The 20,843-nt window shown below is 43.1% G+C and overlaps 1 protein-coding gene across 6 annotated transcripts in view; it reads left to right on the top strand.

Annotated features, from left to right (window-relative positions):
• The window catches only part of LOC122814063 (serine/arginine repetitive matrix protein 2-like), a 1,651,944-nt gene that overhangs the window by 250,905 nt on the left and 1,380,196 nt on the right, over positions 1-20,843 (top strand). For all 6 annotated transcript variants that reach the window (XM_044086671.1, XM_044086672.1, XM_044086668.1 and 3 more), the window contains exon 4: positions 3,957-4,136. In XM_044086671.1, coding sequence (XP_043942606.1) covers positions 3,957-4,136 — 180 coding nt within the window. The remainder of the gene's footprint in view (positions 1-3,956; positions 4,137-20,843) is intronic.

Below are 20,843 nucleotides of genomic sequence, written 5' to 3'. Positions count from 1 at the left end.
TCTGCTTCTGTACTAATTGTTTATATTTTTTCTGTATCTCGTTGGAGCTTTTCTCCCCGTGCCTCCACTGAAAATGGGCTCTTTTAGGCCCAGTGGACTTATCCCGGTAAACAAATGCAATAAATAAATAAAATGCTTGCTCTGCAACATCTTCTTACTGTGCAAGCCAAGGATGCTTGGTTAGTCACCCTAGACTTAAAAGAAGCCTATCTGCACATCCCCATAAGGGAGTCATGCAGGAAGTGTCTACATTTCAGGGCAGGATCTATGCATTATCAGTTCTCTGCACTTCCCTTTGGCTTATCTACTGCGCCCAGAGTTTTCACAAAATGCCTGGCTCCAGCCATTGCTTACTGCAGGCAGAGAAATATCCAAATTTACCCATACTTGGACTGCCTGATTCAGGCGGACAGTCGGGAATTGCTGTTGCAGCACCTGACATTTGTGAAACACCTTCTCACTTCCTTGGAGTACACCATCAACAAAAAGAAATCAAAACTGGTACCCAGTCAAAAGATTGTATTCCTGGGAGCAAGCTTGGATGCAACATCTCAGATGGCATTCCTCACTTCAGAAAAACAAGTCTATCTGACAGCCTACTTCAAACCATTGGCCACCAGAACCCAGCTTTCCGCAAGAGAAATACTGTAGGCCCTAGGGTTCATGGCCTCATGTATACTTCTAATTCCATATGCAAGACTTCATATGAGGAAACTTCAGTGGTACTTAAGTCTTTGGTGCCAATATTGTCAGGACCTGGAAACAGTCATTCCTATCATACCCTAAGGACAGAGTTCCTTTGGTGGGTAGAAGCATGCAACCACAACAAGGGACTGCCCTTTTCTCAACCCCATGCTACCCAGACCCTAACCACACACACATCAGGCTGTGCCTGGGGAGCACACATGGACGGCAAATGGATCACTTTGGCCACTGGAGCCCAAGTCAAATTCATCTGCACTTCAACCAAAAAGAGATGCTAGCTGTGCAGAATGCCCTGACAGCTTTCAGATATCTACTCTTTCCAGGACAACTGCTAATAAAGACAGACAGCACCACAATTATATGGTACATCAACAAGCATGGGGGAACCCACTCCTACCCACTCTGCAGGTTAGCCATGGCCCTATGGCACATGGCCTTGGACATGCAAGTCCATTTGCAAGCTCAGTTCCTGCCAGGCAAACAAAACCCACTGGCAGACGACTTAAGCAGAAATCTCTTAGACCCACGAGTGGCAATTGGAGCCCAGCACCTTCAACCTTCTGTTTCAGAAATGGGGGACCCCAGAGGTGGATCTCACTGCCTCCCCCTACAATCACCAGCTCAGCAAATTCTGCACCAGGAATCCTCACAGCAGGGCCTGGAAAGTGGATGCCCTATCTTTTCAGTGGGTAAATCTGTCTGTGCCTTTCCCCCACTGCCCCTTCTCTAAAGAGTATTACTCAAGACTGGACAGACCAAGGACAATTCTAATTGCCCCAGACTGGCCACACCAGCACTGGTACCCACTCCTGCGCAGCCTGTCACCAGTGCCAGCCTGGCATCTACACCAGAACCCAACCCTGCTGTCTCAGCAGGAGGGACAGATTTTGCATCCAGAACTGCAAACCCTAAATCTTGCAGCCTGGCTTATTCCTTGAATTCTCCCCCAGCAGCCCTAAGCAAGCAGGTGCTGGACATCATTCTTGAAACCAGAAGACCCAGTACAAGAAAATCCTATGCTGATAAGTGGAAAAGGTTCTGTTCCTGGATTCATTCTAAAGGAGAGGACACAACTCTGCCCTCCCTGCCTCTAATCCTGGATTACTTAGCAGATCTACTCCGCAAAGGCCTGTCCTTCTCTATTAAGATACTTGCCTCAGCCATTTCTTCTCATTACAACACTGAGCCACCTCTCTTATCGCACCTTCTTTTCAAACCGTTCCTGAGAGGGGTAAACAATGTAAGGCCACCAAGGAGAGCATCCACCCCTGCTTGGGACCTTAACTGTGTACTGGAAAAGCTCACGCTTTCCCCCCTTAGAACCTGCTGTCAGCTGAGTTAAAATTCCTCTCTTGGAAAACAGCCTTGCTTCTGGCCATCACCTCAGCTAGGAGTGTCTGAGCTACAAGCACTTATGGCTGTGGAACCCTTCATTATTTTCCATGCTGACAGGGTTTCCCTCAGGACTAACCCTTCCTTTGTCTAAATTGTTGTCCAGTGTGGCTCTGAACCAGTCCATCCATTTGCAAACTTTCTTCCCTAGTCCTCAACATAAAGGGGAAAGGATCCTGCACTCCTTGGACATGCACAGACAGCTCAGGTTCTACCTTGATAGGACTAAGCCCTTCAGAAAATCTGACCAGTGACTAGTCAGCTTTGCAACAGGGGCAGAGGGCAAGGTTATTTCAAAAGAAACAATTTCCAAATGTATAGCACACTGCATCCATTTCTGCTACAAGAATTATGCGAAACCAACCCCTTGGGGGTGTCAGAACATATTCCACTAGGGCAACATCTACCTCTACAACATTTGTCAGGGGAGTCTCTACCAGGGACATCCTGGAAGCTGCTACCTGGAGTTCTGTACACACCTTCACCAAGCATTACCACCTGCCTATCTTTTCCAAATCCAGGGCAGGTTTTGCAACAGCAGTTCTGCAAGGCATACTACCCAGCCCTAACTCTTCTTGACTGCCTCCACCCTTCTTCACCTTTGGGAATCCACCCAAGTGTGATGACTGCAACAGTGAAACACAAAGAACATAGTACAGTTGTGTACACCTACCATAAATGTAGATGTTCGAGTGTATTCACTGTTGCAGTCCTGGTTTCCCTCCCTCCAGTCCCTTGTTTTTTTTTCTCTCTCTCTCTCTCACCCTCTCTATGGCTATTACTCACCCCTTTCATGGGTATTGATATTTACTTTTTACTGGTGGTGTTTTACCCACCATAACTTAGCTCCCTATTTGGGGGGCTCCTGACATTTGGGGCAAGAAACACTGATGTAATGGTGTCTGCTGCCTGTTTTTACACCCCTGACGTCAGTCCTGGAGCAACAGCATCCGGCACAGAAATACTAAGTCTCTGGTATACGGGCCGACTGAGGGCTTACCTGCAGGCAGATGACCCCCAAGTGTGATGACTGCAACAGTGAATACACTTCAACATCTGCATTTATGGTAAATGAACACAACTGTACTTTCTGTGCAGCCTTTGGTTTCACCATTCTTCAGAATATCTTTTCATGAGACTACCCAGTAGCTGGGGAATCCATTCCTTGCATTGAGTTGGATGGAAAAGGCAACATTGGAGACAACGGTTTTGTACTTAACATAATGCAAAATCTCTGTTATCTTCTTCCGTCTAAACCTCTGCCCCCCCCCCCCTTTACCTAAACTATCATCAATTTGGCTCTTGACTGAGTGGACCTAGCCAGGACCTTTTCATCGTTTGAGCCTTTAGCAGATTCCTAGCCTTTTTCTAAACTGCTAGGCTAGTCAGAGTTTTGCTCATGTCTGTTAGGTAACGGTTTGGGGACAAGTGCACACATTCGATCATAGGTATGTTGGGGATGAGGGAATTATGGCTAGGGGAGAAGCCTGAACCCTGGATCCAAGAACTTGAAAAAAGGTGCTGAGGTAGGATTCGATAACCCATGCATTGTACTGGATGGAAGACCAAAACATTTAGTGTTATGGTAAGTACATAACTTTCATTTATCAGACATGCTGGCAACTGGCTCACATGGGACAGCTGTGTGGGTGGTCTTTGCAGCATGTCTGAGCATGTCTTTACGGCTTGCCACAAGAGGAGTACCCTAGTTATATGGTAGCTGTTGGTGGTTAGAGATATGAATCGTGAGTGGGTGAGGATGGAGGCTAAGCGGAGTGTGATAACATTTTGTGGAGTTAGTTTTCCTCAGTTGTACTTCCCTATTAAACGGACTCGATTTGTGTCCTCATTGACTGCAGGGTCACAGAGACGCACCAGGTGGCAGCAGCTAATGAGAAGAAGAATGAGCGTCTGCGCTCCGCTTTTGGCATCAGTGATGACTATGTGGATGGCAGCTCCTTCGACCCAAACCGGCGTGCCAAAGATGCCACAGCAGCAGCGGCAGCATCCAAGCAGCAGGAGCAACAGAAGGAGTACAGGTATTTGGGGAGTCATGGAGCGCAGCTGGCATATTTCCAAGGCAAGGAACGAGCTTATGATAGAAGGGTAGCATTTGGTTATGTTAATGCAGCAAAAACATTTTCATGTGCTGTGAACTGTATTCATTTTCTCGAATTGCTTTCAGATGTGTGTGTATTCTGGTTAATTTGTTAACCTTTTCCATTGTAGACTTTTAGTTCAGCGAGCAAGGCTGTAAGTTTGTGCCATTGCAGTTAAACGGTTGTTTTCTTCCCTTATGTCTAAGTTGTGCCTCAGTTGTGTTTAATAATAGAAGGGAAGTTAAAGGGATGGTTCTTTCGGTCTCCTAATACTTGCATCAAATACTTGCAGCATGTTTGGTGGGACAAGACTGCTTGTGTAGATTTTCATGTACTGTTACGCATGGTCACATGGCCACACTACCTCACCTTAACATGCTGTACTTGCAGTAGTAATTACAACTGGACCTCATGAACACTTGGACAGCTTGGCAGCCTTTTTCCCTTTCTTGTTCCTTTGGCTTGCCATGCCACTGGAACAAGTGTAGACGTATGATGAGTCTTCAGTTGATTCCCCCTCAGGATGTGAGCAGGACTTGTGTCTAGATTTCAGTCTGTCATTTTGTGTTTCCTCTTCCATTGAGGTTTGTCTGCTGTCTAAGTGTACTCAAAGCAAGTATGCACCTGGAGACAGTGAACACGGTCTTTCTAATTTTAGCTTGGTCTCTAAGCATTTTTATTCTTTTGCAGGTGCTTGAGAATCAAGAGCAGAGAAGATCTCATTTTAAGTCAGCTTTGGGAGCCCTTTTTATTCTTTTCCTGATACCATATGCTCTTGGGCAGACCCGGTCTCACTTTTTAGCTTGGTTTCTGAGCAGATTAGGTTATTCCTTCGCAGATATCGAGAGCTGATGAGCAGTGTGTGTTTTAATGTAGATTGGTCTCAGAATGCATTGTTTATTCTTTTGCAGATAACTGAAGCCATTAAGCAAACCTTGGTCTCAGAGCACCTTGTGTATTCCTATGGCGTTTGTTGGTGATTTGACATTACCCGTAGGCATTGGCATAAGCTTTACTCAAAAAGCCACTCAAAGCTAGGAAAAAGTCAGAGAACACCACTTTGAAAAAGCACCAGGTCAGACACAAAGAAACGTTGTGGATGTTCCAAGGGTTTCTCTGTCGTCTTTGCATGTCTAGACTTCTTTCCTCATTTCATAGTAATAATGCATCTTGCTTTTAAGCGCTGGTTGACCCACCAGAGCTTTTTGCAGGGGACTTCAATTTAAGAATCTTTATTTTGAGCTGCTGTGACTGCAAGACTTGTCTTCTCAGGACTGTTCCACAACTTTCTGATCAGCATCTATGTGATGTGCCCTCTGGGATGGGGCTATCATCTTGTTGCACAAAAGCTCTAGCTGTATATCTGGAACAGAATTTAACAGCTTGGGTCTAGCATCTGCCTTGGAGCATTTATTATATTTTCAAATCTTGAAGTTCTCGTAAGAGATGCGTTTTTGTTCTGTTTCGGCTAAGAGCATGAGTTTATAAACCCTTGTTGAACTTGACTAGTAATTAAAAGGAAAGTGTAGTGCTTCTGCGTGTGAATACTGTTTTGCTGTATCCTAATGTTTTACTTGATGTACCTCAGTGTTTTGCTAGTCTTATCCCTGTTGTATGCTTGAGATTGTCACAGAGTCCGAATTAAATTACTCTGTTAATTTGCCTGCATTTCCCGGAGTGTTGTAACCACTGTGAGTGTCTCCAGTGTTTGGATGTGTATCTATTACTGCATAGATGTCTTTCTGCAAGATTTGGCTGTCTGCTTAGTGCTGCATTCATTGCTGTACAGTGCTGTTGGATTTAGCAGAGATGGCCTTGCTTCAATTCACAAAAGCGACAGGGCAACACAAGATTGATTTAATCCATTTCTATCTGTCTGCTTTTAAAATGCATTTACTGCTGTATGTTAATGCTTTTGACTGTGTCAGGATGTTCTTTTGGGGCATCTTTTGACTTTCTTTTTCTAGTGGTTGTAGGGAATTAGCTCCTGTTATGGGTGTGCTGCTTGGTTCTTTGCTTAATGTATAGTTTTTTTCTCTTGTTTGGCTGGGACTTCATGGTGCACTTTTTAAGTTGTGCTGCATATTAAGGACTGCTATGCTTTGCTACTTGCGTTTTGCTGTATTCCTTGCTACTGGATTGAGCACTTCTGATTGGATTTGACCTTGCAAGTCCCAAAGACAAAAGAGTAGTGAGAGTTTTTTATTTAATCCTGTTTTGTCTGTTGCTTTTGAAGTGCATTTACTGCTAATCTGTTGATCCTCTCCAGTTCCACAGAGTTTTATTTGGGATAATTTTTCTGTCTAGTGAGAGTCACCTGAATCGCACAGTTCAGTTTGTATTATTGTAACTCCTGGTGTTGCCTATTCATTCTAATCTCTTATCCTAAAAACTCCATTTACTACTTGACTAACTGAACAAATGACACTTTGCTCCTAGCCTCAAGCTTATTCAGATTTTTCCTCCATAATGCCCCTGTGCCCACACTGTCTGTGATCTTGTTTGCTGCCATCGTAAATGGACAGTCTTGGTGCCAACTGAGTGCTCCACCTTATCTTTATATTTTTTCAGAACTTTACTGTTGGATTTTTCTTTATTTTTTATAAATACATCGAAATTTAAAGCTGTAAACTTTTTTCTTGCCTTGTCTGCTTTGTGATATTAGGACTTCTGGCCTGTCATCTTCCTCTTATATAGGTTCATAGGAGGTTACTAGGCTAGCGGTCCTAGAGCCTTTTCCAGCTTAGCCATGTTAATCCCAAGTATCCCAATTTGTACTTTTTGGGTAGTTCGCAGAACGCATTTATGAACTGAGTGGAGCTGTGATAAACACTGGCTACCCCTGTCCATGAGGGACACTGGTGCCACCCCAGTGGTGAATTTGCAGTCTCTTATCCAATTATCTAGTTTGCATTTAAATAGGGTCTGTAAGGAGCTCTTGCAAGTGAATAGGAAGTCTATTCCAGAGAAGCGGCAGTCTCTGGGAGATGTATCTCTCTCCAGCATGTTCTGTTAATGTGACAAGCTAGGTTGAGATCCCTAGAACGAGTGACTCTTCTGCCATTTGACTTGTGGATGTGCAACATTTCCATTAGGGCAGGGTTGGAGATGGCCCTGTAGGTCAGGCACAAGTCACCTCTCAGCAGCCTGTAAGATGCAGAGTTACGTGGCAGGACTTTCAGCCAGTCCATGTAGGTTATGGTTTGTAGTCCCCTGTATTTTTTTTGTCCTGGTAGAACAAATATATTCTATGTATGTACATCCTTTGCATTTGGTGATTGGTTACAGTTTTCTAATGCGTAAAGTTTGCTATCATTAGAATTGTTGTGCCATCCCCTTGTTTCTCCTGTAGATAAGAGCTTTCATAAGAGTTTTAAAGTGATCACAGAATTTTGCCCCAGGACACTCGTGACTTCAGCTTGCTGTGCATGGAACCATAGCATCTAAATGTCAATTGTAGTATTTGCAAGGGTTTTGGAATAAGGTCTTCAGCACAAGCTGCCCATTGAAGGGCTCCACCCCTCTAGATTCTTAATCTTTTATGGACAAGCAAGAAAAAAGGAGAGAAGGCAATAAGAAAAGAATAAAGAATCTAGAAAGGGAACAAGAAAAGGAAGGAGAAGGCAGTAAGAAAAGGATAAAGAATCTAGAAAGGGAACAAGAAAAAAGGAAGGAGAAGGCAGTAAGAAAAGGATAAAGAATCTAGAAAGGGAACAAGAAAAGGAAGGAGAAGGCAGTAAGAAAAGGATAAAGAATCTAGAAAGGGAACAAGAAAAGGAAGGAGAAGGCAGTAAGAAAAGGATAAAGAATCTAGAAAGGGAATCTAGAGTCAGCCATTCCCTCTCCTCAGTCTCCAATGTTTTTGAGGTAGGACAAAGCTTTCTCCTCTCCAGGTTCAGCACTGTTGCGCATATCTTTCACTATGACCTTGTAGACCATTGTAGTTTGGGGCAAATATCCTGTCAAGACTTTGTCGTCATTCCCCTGAGAGAAAGCGGTCATGTTTTAGGTCTTCCAGGCCTGCTTAAACTACCTCCTTGAAGTCTGTCTGGTACAAAGTGCCACATAAGCTTACTGTGAGACTATGATGAGAGCATTGTTGAAGGTGCAGATAGAATTAGGTGCCTCCCCCCCATTTCCAGGGCAAATCAGCTTGGGCCCCCTCTCTTCTCTTAGCCTCTTTTCTGGTACTAATATCTGTACCAACGGCTTTGAGTCTGTTTACCTCCTAGAACCTGTCTGCTTGGCACTGGCTTCTCTGCATCCAGTTTACTTGACACCAAGACCCTAGGTGTAGAGTGGATCTTGGGACCGATTGCCCGGTGCTGGGTTTTCGTCACCGCCCTCATTGCCAGCTTTTTTGGAACCATTGTGTGTGCTTTGAGCCATCAACCTTTGAGCTGTTGGAACCAATCTCCATCATGGGGTCATATGGGTCCTTGGGTTTTGGTCTCCCCCTTGGCACTGATATGTCCACCTCTGCAAGGACTACTTTGGTTCCAAGGATGGGTTCCCTAATTCCAACTGATCTGCTTGTGAGATAGATGGTGATGGCTCCCGCCCTAAAGTGTATTACGGAGCTTCTACCAGTGTGAGCTCCACCCCTCTTAACTCCCATCCATCAGCCCTTTAACCTGGTCATCAAGACTCTCATGGACAGAGCAGAATCTCATGGACAGAGCAGAATGGAAAGCCTCAAGAGAAACACAACAGTCTTCAAGGGGCTCTGATCAACTCCAGTCTGAGATTCCCAGGAAGAGGACTTGCAAAAGGGGGTATGTTGACACCCCCACTGTCCCTGACATCAGTTACTGATGAGAGAGAGTAGGCTTCCCACACACTCCTCCAAAAGATGCCACTTTTGGCAAAGTTCTTCAATTAATGAGACACCGGGAACTTGGCTAGCTCGTCTGTCCTCACAGGACAAGAAAGTGCTGTTTGAGGCCAACTGATCTCCGGCCATGTCTGATACATCATAAGGACAGGGTCCCTTACAGGACTAATTCTTCCTTTATTCCTTAAGTGGCATCTGAATGCAACTTAAACCAAAAGAGCCATATTTTGGTGTTTTTATTTTCCCCATAATTATTCCAGCAAGGGAAAGTATACACTTCACACCGTAGATGCTCAGACAATTGTGATTCTGATGTTCTTTGTGTTTCATTGTTTCAGTCGTCACATTTGGTTTATCTGCTTGCAGTAGCCCTTAGTCGCCCTGATTAACGAAGTCTTGGCTCCTGCGTCGGTTGCTGTCTCTTCTTCGGTGACGTCAGGTCGTCAGGGGGTATAAAACCTGCAGCTGACGCCATTACATCAGTCTTTCTTGCCATGCGGTGCCCGAAGCAGTTGGCAAGTGCCAGTCGGCCGACTCCTGAAATTTTCGTTTTCAAGTTTCAAAACCGAAGTCTTCAACTAAAAGCTAAGTACCCCGTTGGGGAAACTTATTCTTGCTCTAAACCGATGTCAGTAAAAGTAAATAATTGCATTTTTTGTGGAAAGCAAATACCTCAAAGATTTTCATTTGTACTGTATTCCTTGCCTAGACCCTGACCGCGACATACCTCGCTGTCGGTTTTGTGCCTTATTTAAACCATGAACTATCCGTCGTTGGTATATTTTCACTTCTAAATATTTTGGTGCTCGGTTCAATTATCCTGAAATGTCTGCGGTAAGCCATCCGACTACCGACATTCTGAAAAAACAAAAAGAAAGAAAGAAACCTAGGTCCAAAGCTGCCGATGACGCTTCTCCTAAGCCATTCGCCAGTTTTCCGGTACTCAGTGAGGTGCTTTCGCAGCCCCTGATGCCCACTACTTCAGATTTGCAGGCCTCTACTGAGAACCATTCGGAGTCCGGCATGCTGAGAGATGCTTCAATTGTGGAACCTTTAGACGTCTCTACCTTGGATGGATCCGGGGCCGCTGTGCAGGCACTGGCTTCTGAGGGTGTATTCAGGCCTACTGACTTGCATATTAAACAGACGCCATCTTCTTCTTCAAGGCCTAAAACTCGAACCATGCTTAGAAAACCGACGCTCAGACTGCATAATCAGGCCTCCATGCGTAAAAAAAAAAATAAGAATGGCTGCAGACCTTATTACTTTAATCAGGGGAAGCCAACCTTCCCCCTCTGAGACCTAGGACTGAGTTTGTTTATGATACTTCTGACCAGGATTCTGAAATTTGCTTCCTCTGACCAGGATTTACCCTTATCTACCTATGAGGATTCTGATGTCGAGGACTCTATTCCCTCTGCTTCCCCCAGAGGATTTCTCTTTTGGTGAAACCTTGCATACTCTCAGGGAGCAGTTTCGTTGGGAAAGTCAGGATTTCTCTGATTCTAAAAAGAGGCTTAGGGACACACCCACACCATAAATTACTCCTATCTCATTCCTCCCTTCATTTCCACACCCATTCACACCTTATAACTCTACCACCAATAACTCACCTCTCTCCTACCTGTCGAATTAGTCCCTCCTACAAGAACACCTCCTAACATACCCCTCTATACCTCCCTCCAACCTAAACACTTACCTCTAGTTCAAATCCCACCCAATCATGCTCTACCTACTACAAATACCATTACTTATCACACTCCTAGCAACTCTGTCTACTACTTATCTCTTGTCTTCCTATGAAGAACATCTCAGCTACACCCTCCACATCCCATCCAAACACACTTTAACACCTACAATAACAAAACAACCTAACTTTCAAACTAGTATGTCTAAACCTACCTACCTAATTGCTAAATTTCATAGACTGGTACACATCAAATATAACAAGCTAAAAACTAAACAAACAATTAACTTTTACTGTAAACCTCTCCAACCAAAATACTTTATATTTCTCCACACCTTAAAAGATGGGGACATTCATCCTAATCCCGGCCCAACATCTATCCCTGTCACTGTAAATAATTCCCAAACCAAATATATAACACTTTACCTCTTATCAACCCACCCAGTTCACTCTCCATTGCTCATCTTAACATACGTAGCATATGCAATAAAATCCCTCATGTTCATGCCCTCCTTGATGTCCACCAATTTTGATATCCTCTGCTTATCAGAAACATGGCTAAAACCCACAATAAAAGATAACAAAATCACACCTCCAGGCTATAGTATTTTCTGTGTTGACTCCACATTGAAAAAAGGTGGAGGAATAGCAATTCTCTATAAAGCACACATACAACTTGCTACCATAAATCTTAACCTACCTTTAGACTTCAGCAGTGAAACAATTATCTCAAATCTCCAGCTCAACAGACATAAAGCTATAAATATTATCTGCATCTATCTTCCCCCAGGTAACAACATTAGTATGCTTGAACAAATACTTAATGGGCTTTCCTCTCAACTCCCACAAGAAACCATAGTCCTAGGAGACGTTAACATTGATTGGAATTCATGTAACAATACAAACCCCTCCAACCACATTACCCTTTATGGTTTCTCACAAGCTGTTAATTCACCCACCAGAGTCAACAAACTAAATAAAAAAGAAAGCACCTTGGATTGGATTCTAACTAATAGCCCTCACCAAACTTATACTGCAGGAACCCTCCCAGATGACCTTGGTGACCACCTGCTAACATACATAATCAGACACAAAACCAACCCAACCTTCCCTAACACTATTAGAACAGTTTGCAGCAAAAAGCATTTTAACCCTGAACAATTCCAAATGGATCTTAAACAATGTAATTGGTCATCTCTAAGATCCCTCCCAATTAACAAAGCAGTTGAATGCTTTAACTCTACATTCCTAACAATCCTGGACCACCATGCCCCTATGCGCTGTATTAGAATGAAAGCTAAACCTGCTCCTTGGCTCTCAAACAAAACTAGGCAACTAATCATCCAAAGAAACCAATCCTGGGTTAAATGGCGAACTACTAAGAACTCTACTGACCATCTAACCTTTAGACAGGAAAGAAATATTACAAAAAAAGCCATCCTACTAGACAAAAAGAATTACTACCTTCACCTACAACAATCCTCCCTCAAGGAACCTCAGAAGTTTTGGTCTACTATTAATAAACTTATTCATCCAGGAGAGACTATTACCCCTAACCCCTTAGGCGTTAACCCTGACAATTTAACTGAAATAGCCAATGCCTTTAACTCTTTCTTTACCAATACTATCCAAATTCTAGCCAGCCACCTATCCCCTGATATCACTAAACTACAAACTCACACCTCCAAGGTTCCCCCAGTATTCAAGTTAGAACCAGTACCCACATCATACATTCGCTCCCTTCTCCAAAGCTAAAACCAACTACCCCCTCAGCTGACAAACTCCCATCAGAATTCCTGAAAATAGCATCTAAAGCCATAGCTTACCCCATCTCCATACTGATAAATGGAACCATAAATGAAGGTATAATCCCATCCATCTGGAAAATTTCTCACATTATCCCATTACACAAAGGTGGAAGCTCCAACGAAATGTCCAACTTTCGTCCCATAGCACTGCTCTCCCCAATTGCAAAAATAATGGAAAAATGTGTCCACAAACAGCTAATGAACCATCTTCTCCATCACAACCTACTGGCAAACTGTAAAACACGGATTTAGACCTTTTCACAGCACCTCTACTGCCTTGATTTCCTTCACAAACTGTATCAACGAAAACCGCAATAAAAATATCCACTCCTCTGCAGTCTTTGTTGACTTATCAAAAGCTTTTGACATGGTTAATCACCAAATCCTTCTACACATCCTAAAGTCCCACTCACTAAATCCACTATCCATGAACTGGTTCACATCCTACCTAGAAAACAGACAGCAGGCTGTACTCTGGCAAAACACTCTATCCAATCATCTACCTATCTCATTAGGTGTCCCACAAGGCTCCATGTTAGGCCCTCTCTTGTTTTCCATTTACATCAATGACCTCCACTCAGCCATTCCACTCTCCACATGTGTTCAGTATGCAGATGATTCTTCTATTGTCTGCTCAGCCTCCTCTCAGGATGAGCTTCAGTCCCATACACAAAAAGCTTTCAGTATAGTAGAAAACTGGTTCTCCAACTGCTGCCTCTTACTAAACGCCAAAAAAATGAAACTTTTACTCTTCACCTACCCAAAGGACTACCCCTTTACACTTCACCCTCACATCTAATAATGGCACCCTTATTTCCCCTGATCTGACCACTAAACTCTTAGGAATCACAATAGACAATAACCTCAACTTTGATCTACACATAAATACCACAGTAAAACTAGTAAACAGAAAATTAGGATCCCTCTATAGAATAAAACCATATCTAACACCATTAGCTAAGTCCACTATAGCTAGAACTCATTTACTCTCAACCCTTCTTTATGCATCTCCCATCTACACTAACCTCTCCAAAAAGAACCTTAACTAGCTATATCCTATAATAACATTGCCAGGTTTGCTACTAGCTCCCCTTATAGAACTCATCACTGTCTAAATCTAAAACAACTAGGCTGGCTAGAACTTCCAAATCTGATACAATTTCATCAACTTTCAATAACTCACAAGGTCCTTAATCAGCCCAGCAATACTCCCATACTCTCTAGCTTTATTACACCATATAGTAATCTCAAAAATTTACGATCCTCAAACAAAATGCTTATGAATATAACTAAATCTAAAAACTTAGCAGGTGATTCCTTGTTCTCTAACTCTGTTGGAAAAGTATGGAATCAATTACCACCTGACCTTACATCTCGGACCTCTCTCCCACTTTTTAAAAGAAATCTAAAACACTACTTCAGTAACCACTGGTTATGCTTCTGTTGTAACCTTGACTAACATTTTCTTGTCTCTGATCTTCTATCTTCTCCAATTACAGAACTTCTTAAAATACTTCTATATCCTTTTCTCTCATATAAATTATACATGTATACTAGTAAACTATGACCTACTAAGATTTGTTCCTGATAAGAGTACCTTATTAAAAAAATATATATATATTTTTCTATATTTTATCATTTTCTTTACCAATTTCTTTAGCTTATACTTTCTGTTATAAGTACAGCTGTTTAAAACTTGTTTTTTTATGTTATAATTATTGCTGCATAAGACTGTCTCTATGCTATTTTTGTTAAATTGTATGTTATTTCCTGGAGCTTTTCTCCCCGGGCCTCTACTGAAAATGGACATATATCCAGTTAGACTAGCCCGGTCAAAAAATGTAAAATAAAATAAATAAAATAAAAATTCTTACTCCTGCCCCAGCACAGGCCTTTAGCCATACCTCCTGTACTAGACATTGTTGATGCCTTTTTGGAATCTAGCTTGGCCCCTGACTCTTTACCTCCTGCTCCCAGAAAGCCTGATTGATATTACAGGGTTCCTGACTCTCAGGTTCCTTTTCAAAAATCCTACTGCGGATCCTGAGACCATTTCACCGGGAACCAAGGGCATTAAAGCTACTACTGCCAAAAATCCTACCCCCTCTGATAAGAGACTCCAGGCCGCTGGATAGATGGGGTAAGAAGGTATACACTTCTGCAACGGCCATTAGTGCCTTAAACTGCCAGTTTCATATGTTAAAGTATCAGCAGCATATTATTGGATTGCTTAAACAGAAAATGATGATTCCTGACTGTGGAAAATAAAGATTTACAGGATTTAATGCATTCTGCTGAACAAGTTGGAAAACATACTTTGCAATGTGGTTTTGATTCATTAGAGCCATCTTGCAGGGCTGCTGTAACTGGGCCTGTACTTAGAAGGCATGCTTGGCTTAAGGAGCAATCCTTGCCAGATCACGTTAAAGCGAAATTACTTAAATCAGGGCCGCCTGTTTGGCAACAAGGCAGAAGAAGTTCTTAAAAAGATGGAGGAAAAAGCTAAATCTATGCAAACTGTTAGATTTTTTTACAAGTACAACCTCCAAGATTTAGTAGGTATGGGCCTTCTAAGATTTGGTCCTTTCCTGCCTCTTCCAGACCTTCAGTCCAAACCCAGATCCAGCAGAGCACCCAGGCTTCAGTCCCAGGGTATGCACAGGACTAAGCAGTGGGGGGACTCCTCTTCCAATTCCGGGAGTAATAAAACTCCCCCATGGGTAAACTCTCTCAATGACTTATTTTTAAAACTTCCAAGCACTTCTCAACTGACTGCCCCTTTGAGGGGAAAGATTGCTCTTCATGCAAAGAATTGGGAACTCATTACCCAGGACAAATGAGTTTTAAATATAGTGTCCCAAGGATACAGATTTCACTTCCACATGTTAACACCACCAAGCGGTTGGCCAGATCTACCCCCAAATCAGTGGGCAGAGGCCCAAAAGCAAGTACTCTCTCTTTTAAGCATAGGGGCTATTCAGTTGGTACCAGAAGAGGAAAAGGGACAAGGTTTCTACTCGAGACTTTTCCTGGTACCCAGAAAAGACAATTCATGGCTTCCTATCCTGGACCTGTCTACTCTAAACACCTTTTTGGTGATTCCAAAATTCAAGATGCTGACTCTTCACCAGTTGCTTCCTATGCCAGGCAAAGATGGCTGGTTGGTAACACTAGATTTAAAGGAAGCATACCTGCACATCCCAATCAGGGAATCTTGCAGGAGGTACCTACGCTTCAAAGCAGGCTACATGCACTGTCAGTTCTCTGCACTACGCTTTGGCTTATCTACTGTGCCCAGGGTATTCACCAAGTGCCTAGCTCCAGTTATTGCATTTTGCAGGCAAAGAAATATTCAAATATACCCATACCTGGACAATTGTCTAATTCAGGCAGAAAGCCAGGACATACTTTTGAATCATCTGGCCTTTGTACAGAGGATGCTGACTTGTCTGGGGTACACCATAAATGAAAAGAAGTCACACCTGGTACCCTGTCAAATTATATTCCTGGTAGCAAGCTTAATACAACTTCCCAGATGGTTTGCAGAGAAACAAATTCATTTGACAACCTACTTCAAACAAGTGGCCACAAAAACCCTATCTGCAAGGCAAATACTACAAGCCTTTGGGGTTCATGGCTTCCTGCATTCTTCTAGTTCCATATGCAAAACTGCATATGAGGAAACTACAATGGTATCTAAAAAGCTTATGGTGTCAACATTCTCAGGATCTAGAAGGAACGATTCCTCTCATACCTTGCCTATGCCTAGAGTTCCTTTGGTGGGCAGAGGCCTGCCACCAAAACAAGGGACTACCATTCACACTACCCCCTGCCGCCCAAACCCTAACAGACTCATCAGACTATGCATGGGGGGAGGCTCACCTGGCAGGGAAGTGCATTCAGGGCAAATGGAACCCAAGTCAAATGCACCTGCATATCAATCAAAAAGAAATGTTAGTCGTACAGAATGCTCTGACAGCCTTCAAGGACCACATTCTTCCAGGACAATTAGTGGTAAAGACGGGCAACACCACTGTTAGGTGGTACATAAGCAGGGGGGTACACTCTCTTACCCCCTCTGCAGACTAGCCATGGCATTGTGGAACACAGCCTTGAGCTACCAAGTGCATCTACAAGCTCAATTCCTGCCAGGAAAACTAAATACACTGGCAGACTGACTAAGTAGAAACCTCATGGACCCACATGAGTGGAAACTGGAACCAAGGATTTTCAACATGATGACAAGCAGATGGGGGAACCCAGATTTAGACCTGTTTGCCTCCCACCAGAACTATCAATTGGACAAATTTTGCACAAGGACTCCCCACAAACAAGCTTGGAAAGTGGATGCTCCGTCCTTCAGCTGGAAAAACCTATCAGTTTATGCCTTTCCTTATCTGCCTCTGCTCTCCAAAGTACTGCTAAAGATCAAACAAGACAAAGGACGATTTTGATTGCACCAGACTGGCCACGCTAACACTGGTACCCCCTCTTGCGCATTGTTTCACGGTTGGCCCCATGGCACCTGCCTCAGACTCCTACCCTGTTGTCTCAGTAGGAGAACTAGATTCTGCATCCTCAGCTTCAAACACTGAACCTAGCAGCCTGGCTAATTACCTAATCTCACCTTTACCATCCCTCAGTAAACCAGTGATGGATATCATTTTAGAGGCCGGAAGGCCGAGTACTACAAAATCTTATGCGGAAAAATGTAAAAGATTCTGTGCCTGAACCAATCGCAAGGGATGAGGACAGCAGTGCCCAATTTACCTCAGATTTTGCAATACTTAACTGAGATGCTTGAAAAAACAAACTGCTACTACCTCTCTGACTGTGCTTATTGGAGGTGTTTAGTTATGCTGCTTGGAATTAGGAACTGTGTTGGCTTAGAAGCAGCTTGTTGATTTTGCCTTTGACTTCCAGAACAAGCATACATGTGTTTGGGAGGTGTTTAGTCCTGCTGTTTGGCATCAGGAGCTGTGCTGGTTTAGTAACTGAGATGCTTCACAAGGGCCTGTCTTTTTCCTCCATCAGCATTCATGCCTCGGCCATTTCAGCTCATTATAACACAAAACCTCTCCTTTTCTCTCATCCACTGCTCAAGCAGTTCCTCAGAGGGACCAAAAAAGAGACCACCCAGGAGAATACCAACTCCAGCCTGAGGCCTTAACTTTGTATTGGAGAAACTCACCCTTCCTCCTTTCGAGCCAGCTGCTACTGCAGATTTAAAATTCCTTTCTTGGAAAACACCTTTCCTTTTAGCAATCACTTCAGCAAGAAGGGTATCTGAATTACAGGCCCTTATGTCAGTGGAGCTTTTCATCATCTTTCATGCAGACAGGGTGTCCTTCAGGACCAATCTCTCTTTCATGCCCAAGGTGTAGTATCCAGTGTGGTCCTTAATCAGTCCATTAATTTGCCAACCTTCTTTCCTAATCCACAGAACAAAGGGGAACTGATACTGCACTCCTTAGATGTGCACAGGCAGCTTAGATTCTACTTGGACAGGACTAAATCTCAAAGGAAATCTGAACAACTGCTGGTGGCATTTGCCGCAGGGACAGAGGGGAAGGCTATTTCAAAGCAAACCATTTCTAAATGGATAGGCCATTGCATTAATTTCTGCTATAAGCACCATGGAAAACCTATCCCACAGGGGGTCAGACCCCACTCAACCATGGGCTGCATCTACCTCTACAGCCTTTCTCAGAGGCGTCCCTACCAGGGACATCCTAGAAGTTTTGCTACCTGGAGTTCTGTAATACTTTAACCAAGCATTACCATTTTCCAATTTTCTCTAAATCCAGAGCTGGCTTTGCCGCTGCACTCTTGCAGGGCCTTATAGCTGGTCCTACTGCTATCTAAATTCCTTCTCCCATCCTTAGCTTTGGGAATCTACCCAAATGTGATGACTGCAACAGTGAAACAGGAAGAACATAGTACAGTTGTGTACACTTAACATAAGTTGTAGATGTTCAAGTGTATTCACTGTTGCAGTCTTGGTTACCTTCCCTCCAGCCTCCTTACTACTTTCGGCTATACCCCTACTCTCCTCTACTGTGCTTAAAAGCTTTTTGGTGTATTTGCTTTTTTGTTGAAGGTATAACCTTGTATATTTATAGATTTAATTGCTTCCCATTGGGGGACAAACTAATGTAATGGCGTCCGCTGCATGTTTTATACCCCCTGTCAACCTGACGACACGGAAGGAGGAGACAACAACCGACGTAGGACCCAAGACTTTGTTTATTAGGCTGACTGAGGGCTACTGCAAGCAGGTAACCCAGATGTGATGACTGCAACAGTGAATACACTCTAACATCTACATTTATGTAAGTGTACACAACTGTACTTTTTCATCATATTAAATATTCATGAAGGGACTTTATTTGCACCTGATAAATTGTGGAAGAAATCCTTCTGGTCAGTGTTATCCTAGAGATTATTTTCTTTGTTTATACCAGTCATAGTAAATTGTCATGTAGATAGAGAACTCACTGAACACATTCTTTGGCGACTGCTATAGCTTTTTTCAAGAATTTCTCCACAGAACTAACCAATTACCACCCCATAGCTATTCTCGCTCCACTCTCCAAAATACTAGAGAGATGCATACATTCTCAGGTCTCAGACTACCTCCTTACTAACAACCTCCTTTCCAATACTCAGCATGGTTTCCGACCAAACCATAGCACCACCACTGCCTTACTCTCCTTTACTAACACTATCCTTCAGCATAAAAACAATGGCTATCTCTCCTCTGCTACTTTCCTAGACCTATCTAAAGCATTTGACCTGGTACCACACAAACGGCTTATCTCTGTCCTCAATAACCTATCCTTCTCACAGTCAGTCACCAACTGGTTTCAGAGTTACCGGTCTGACCGCCAATAATCTGTTGTATGGCAGAATGACATATCTCCCCAACTACCTGTCTCCATAGGGGTTACCCAAGGATCCATCCTTGGACCCCTACTCTTCTCTGTTTTCACCAGTAATCTAGCCTGTGCCACCAAACATGGCACACTCGTACAATACGCAGATGACTCGACCATCATCTGCTCAGCCAAGTCCCTACCCAGACTGTAAAAAGTCACACGGGAAGCATTTTCCTCTGTTGAAACATGGTTATCCGATGCCCAATTAATACTCAACCCAATCAAAACTAAACTACTCATCTTCCAACCCACCAAACATACTCAAAACAACTCTCACTTTAACATCACAGCAAAAGGCAACACCACTATATACCCAACTGAACACACCAAATTGCTTGGAGTGGAAATAGACAATAAACTAAAATTTGACATTCACATATCCATGACCATAAAAGAAAGTCCACAAAAAACTAGGAGCATTATACAGAAATAAGCAACTTCTCACCAAAGCAGCAAAGATTTCAGTAGAAAATTCCCACCTTATCTCTACCCTACTTTTTGCCTCTCTAATATATACCAACCTAAGGCAGTGCGATCTAAAAAAGCTAGAGATCTGCTACAACAAAATCGCCAAATTCGCCACAGGGCATCCTATCGTAGTCACCACTGTCTCTCACTTGCTGAACTGGGCTCGCTTGAACTCCCTCATCTCCTTCAATGGTATCAACTCTCTCGCCCGCAAACTATCCACTAAATGTCCCATCCCTCCAGAATCTACTCCAACCCTATCGCACCACCAGGCCACTAAGATCCAGCAACAAAAATCACTTGCAGATCACTAAAGCCAATAAGTTTGCTGGTGAAGCACTATTCTCTTGCACCATAGCCAAATTATAGAACTCCCTCCCACCCACCCACAATTACCTCCATACTATCATGCACCCACTTCAAAACTTTACTAAAAGCGCACCTAAAAACATGCTGGCTCTATGCCCTTGCAACTCCCACTCTAATATCACCCACCCCATCCAACCACTACCTTTCTTTCCACTCCACTAACTACCTTGATTGTAGCAAGCTCAGATGCTCATAAGCCTAGTACTTATTGTACAGCAGGAACTTCTTCTTGTAACATTTGTTAATGTCTGTTATGTACTTCACAGATAAAGATTCTAGTTGTCTACTGATGTACTATATTCTTCGTCTGTAAATATGTTGCAAGTAATTGCTATGTAAATTGTTAATCGCTATGTAGTCCAATGTAACTACTGTCTGTTTATTTTAACTGTGGAGATTTTCTCCCCGGGCCTCTGCTGAAAATGGACCTACGTCCAGTCGGACACTCCCGGTCAACAAATGTAAATAAATAAATACATTCATGTATTGATGGTTGCATTGCAGCAAATTAATCCACCTTGCATGCATTTTCTAAGCAGTATA

Source organism: Protopterus annectens, chromosome 10.part0, assembly GCF_019279795.1.
Source record: "Protopterus annectens isolate FY-2018-M chromosome 10.part0, PAN1.0, whole genome shotgun sequence".
Taxonomy (NCBI): Eukaryota; Metazoa; Chordata; order Ceratodontiformes; family Protopteridae; genus Protopterus; species Protopterus annectens.
Note: the sequence above shows the minus strand (reverse complement) of the source record. Positions and strands in the feature narration are given on the sequence as shown.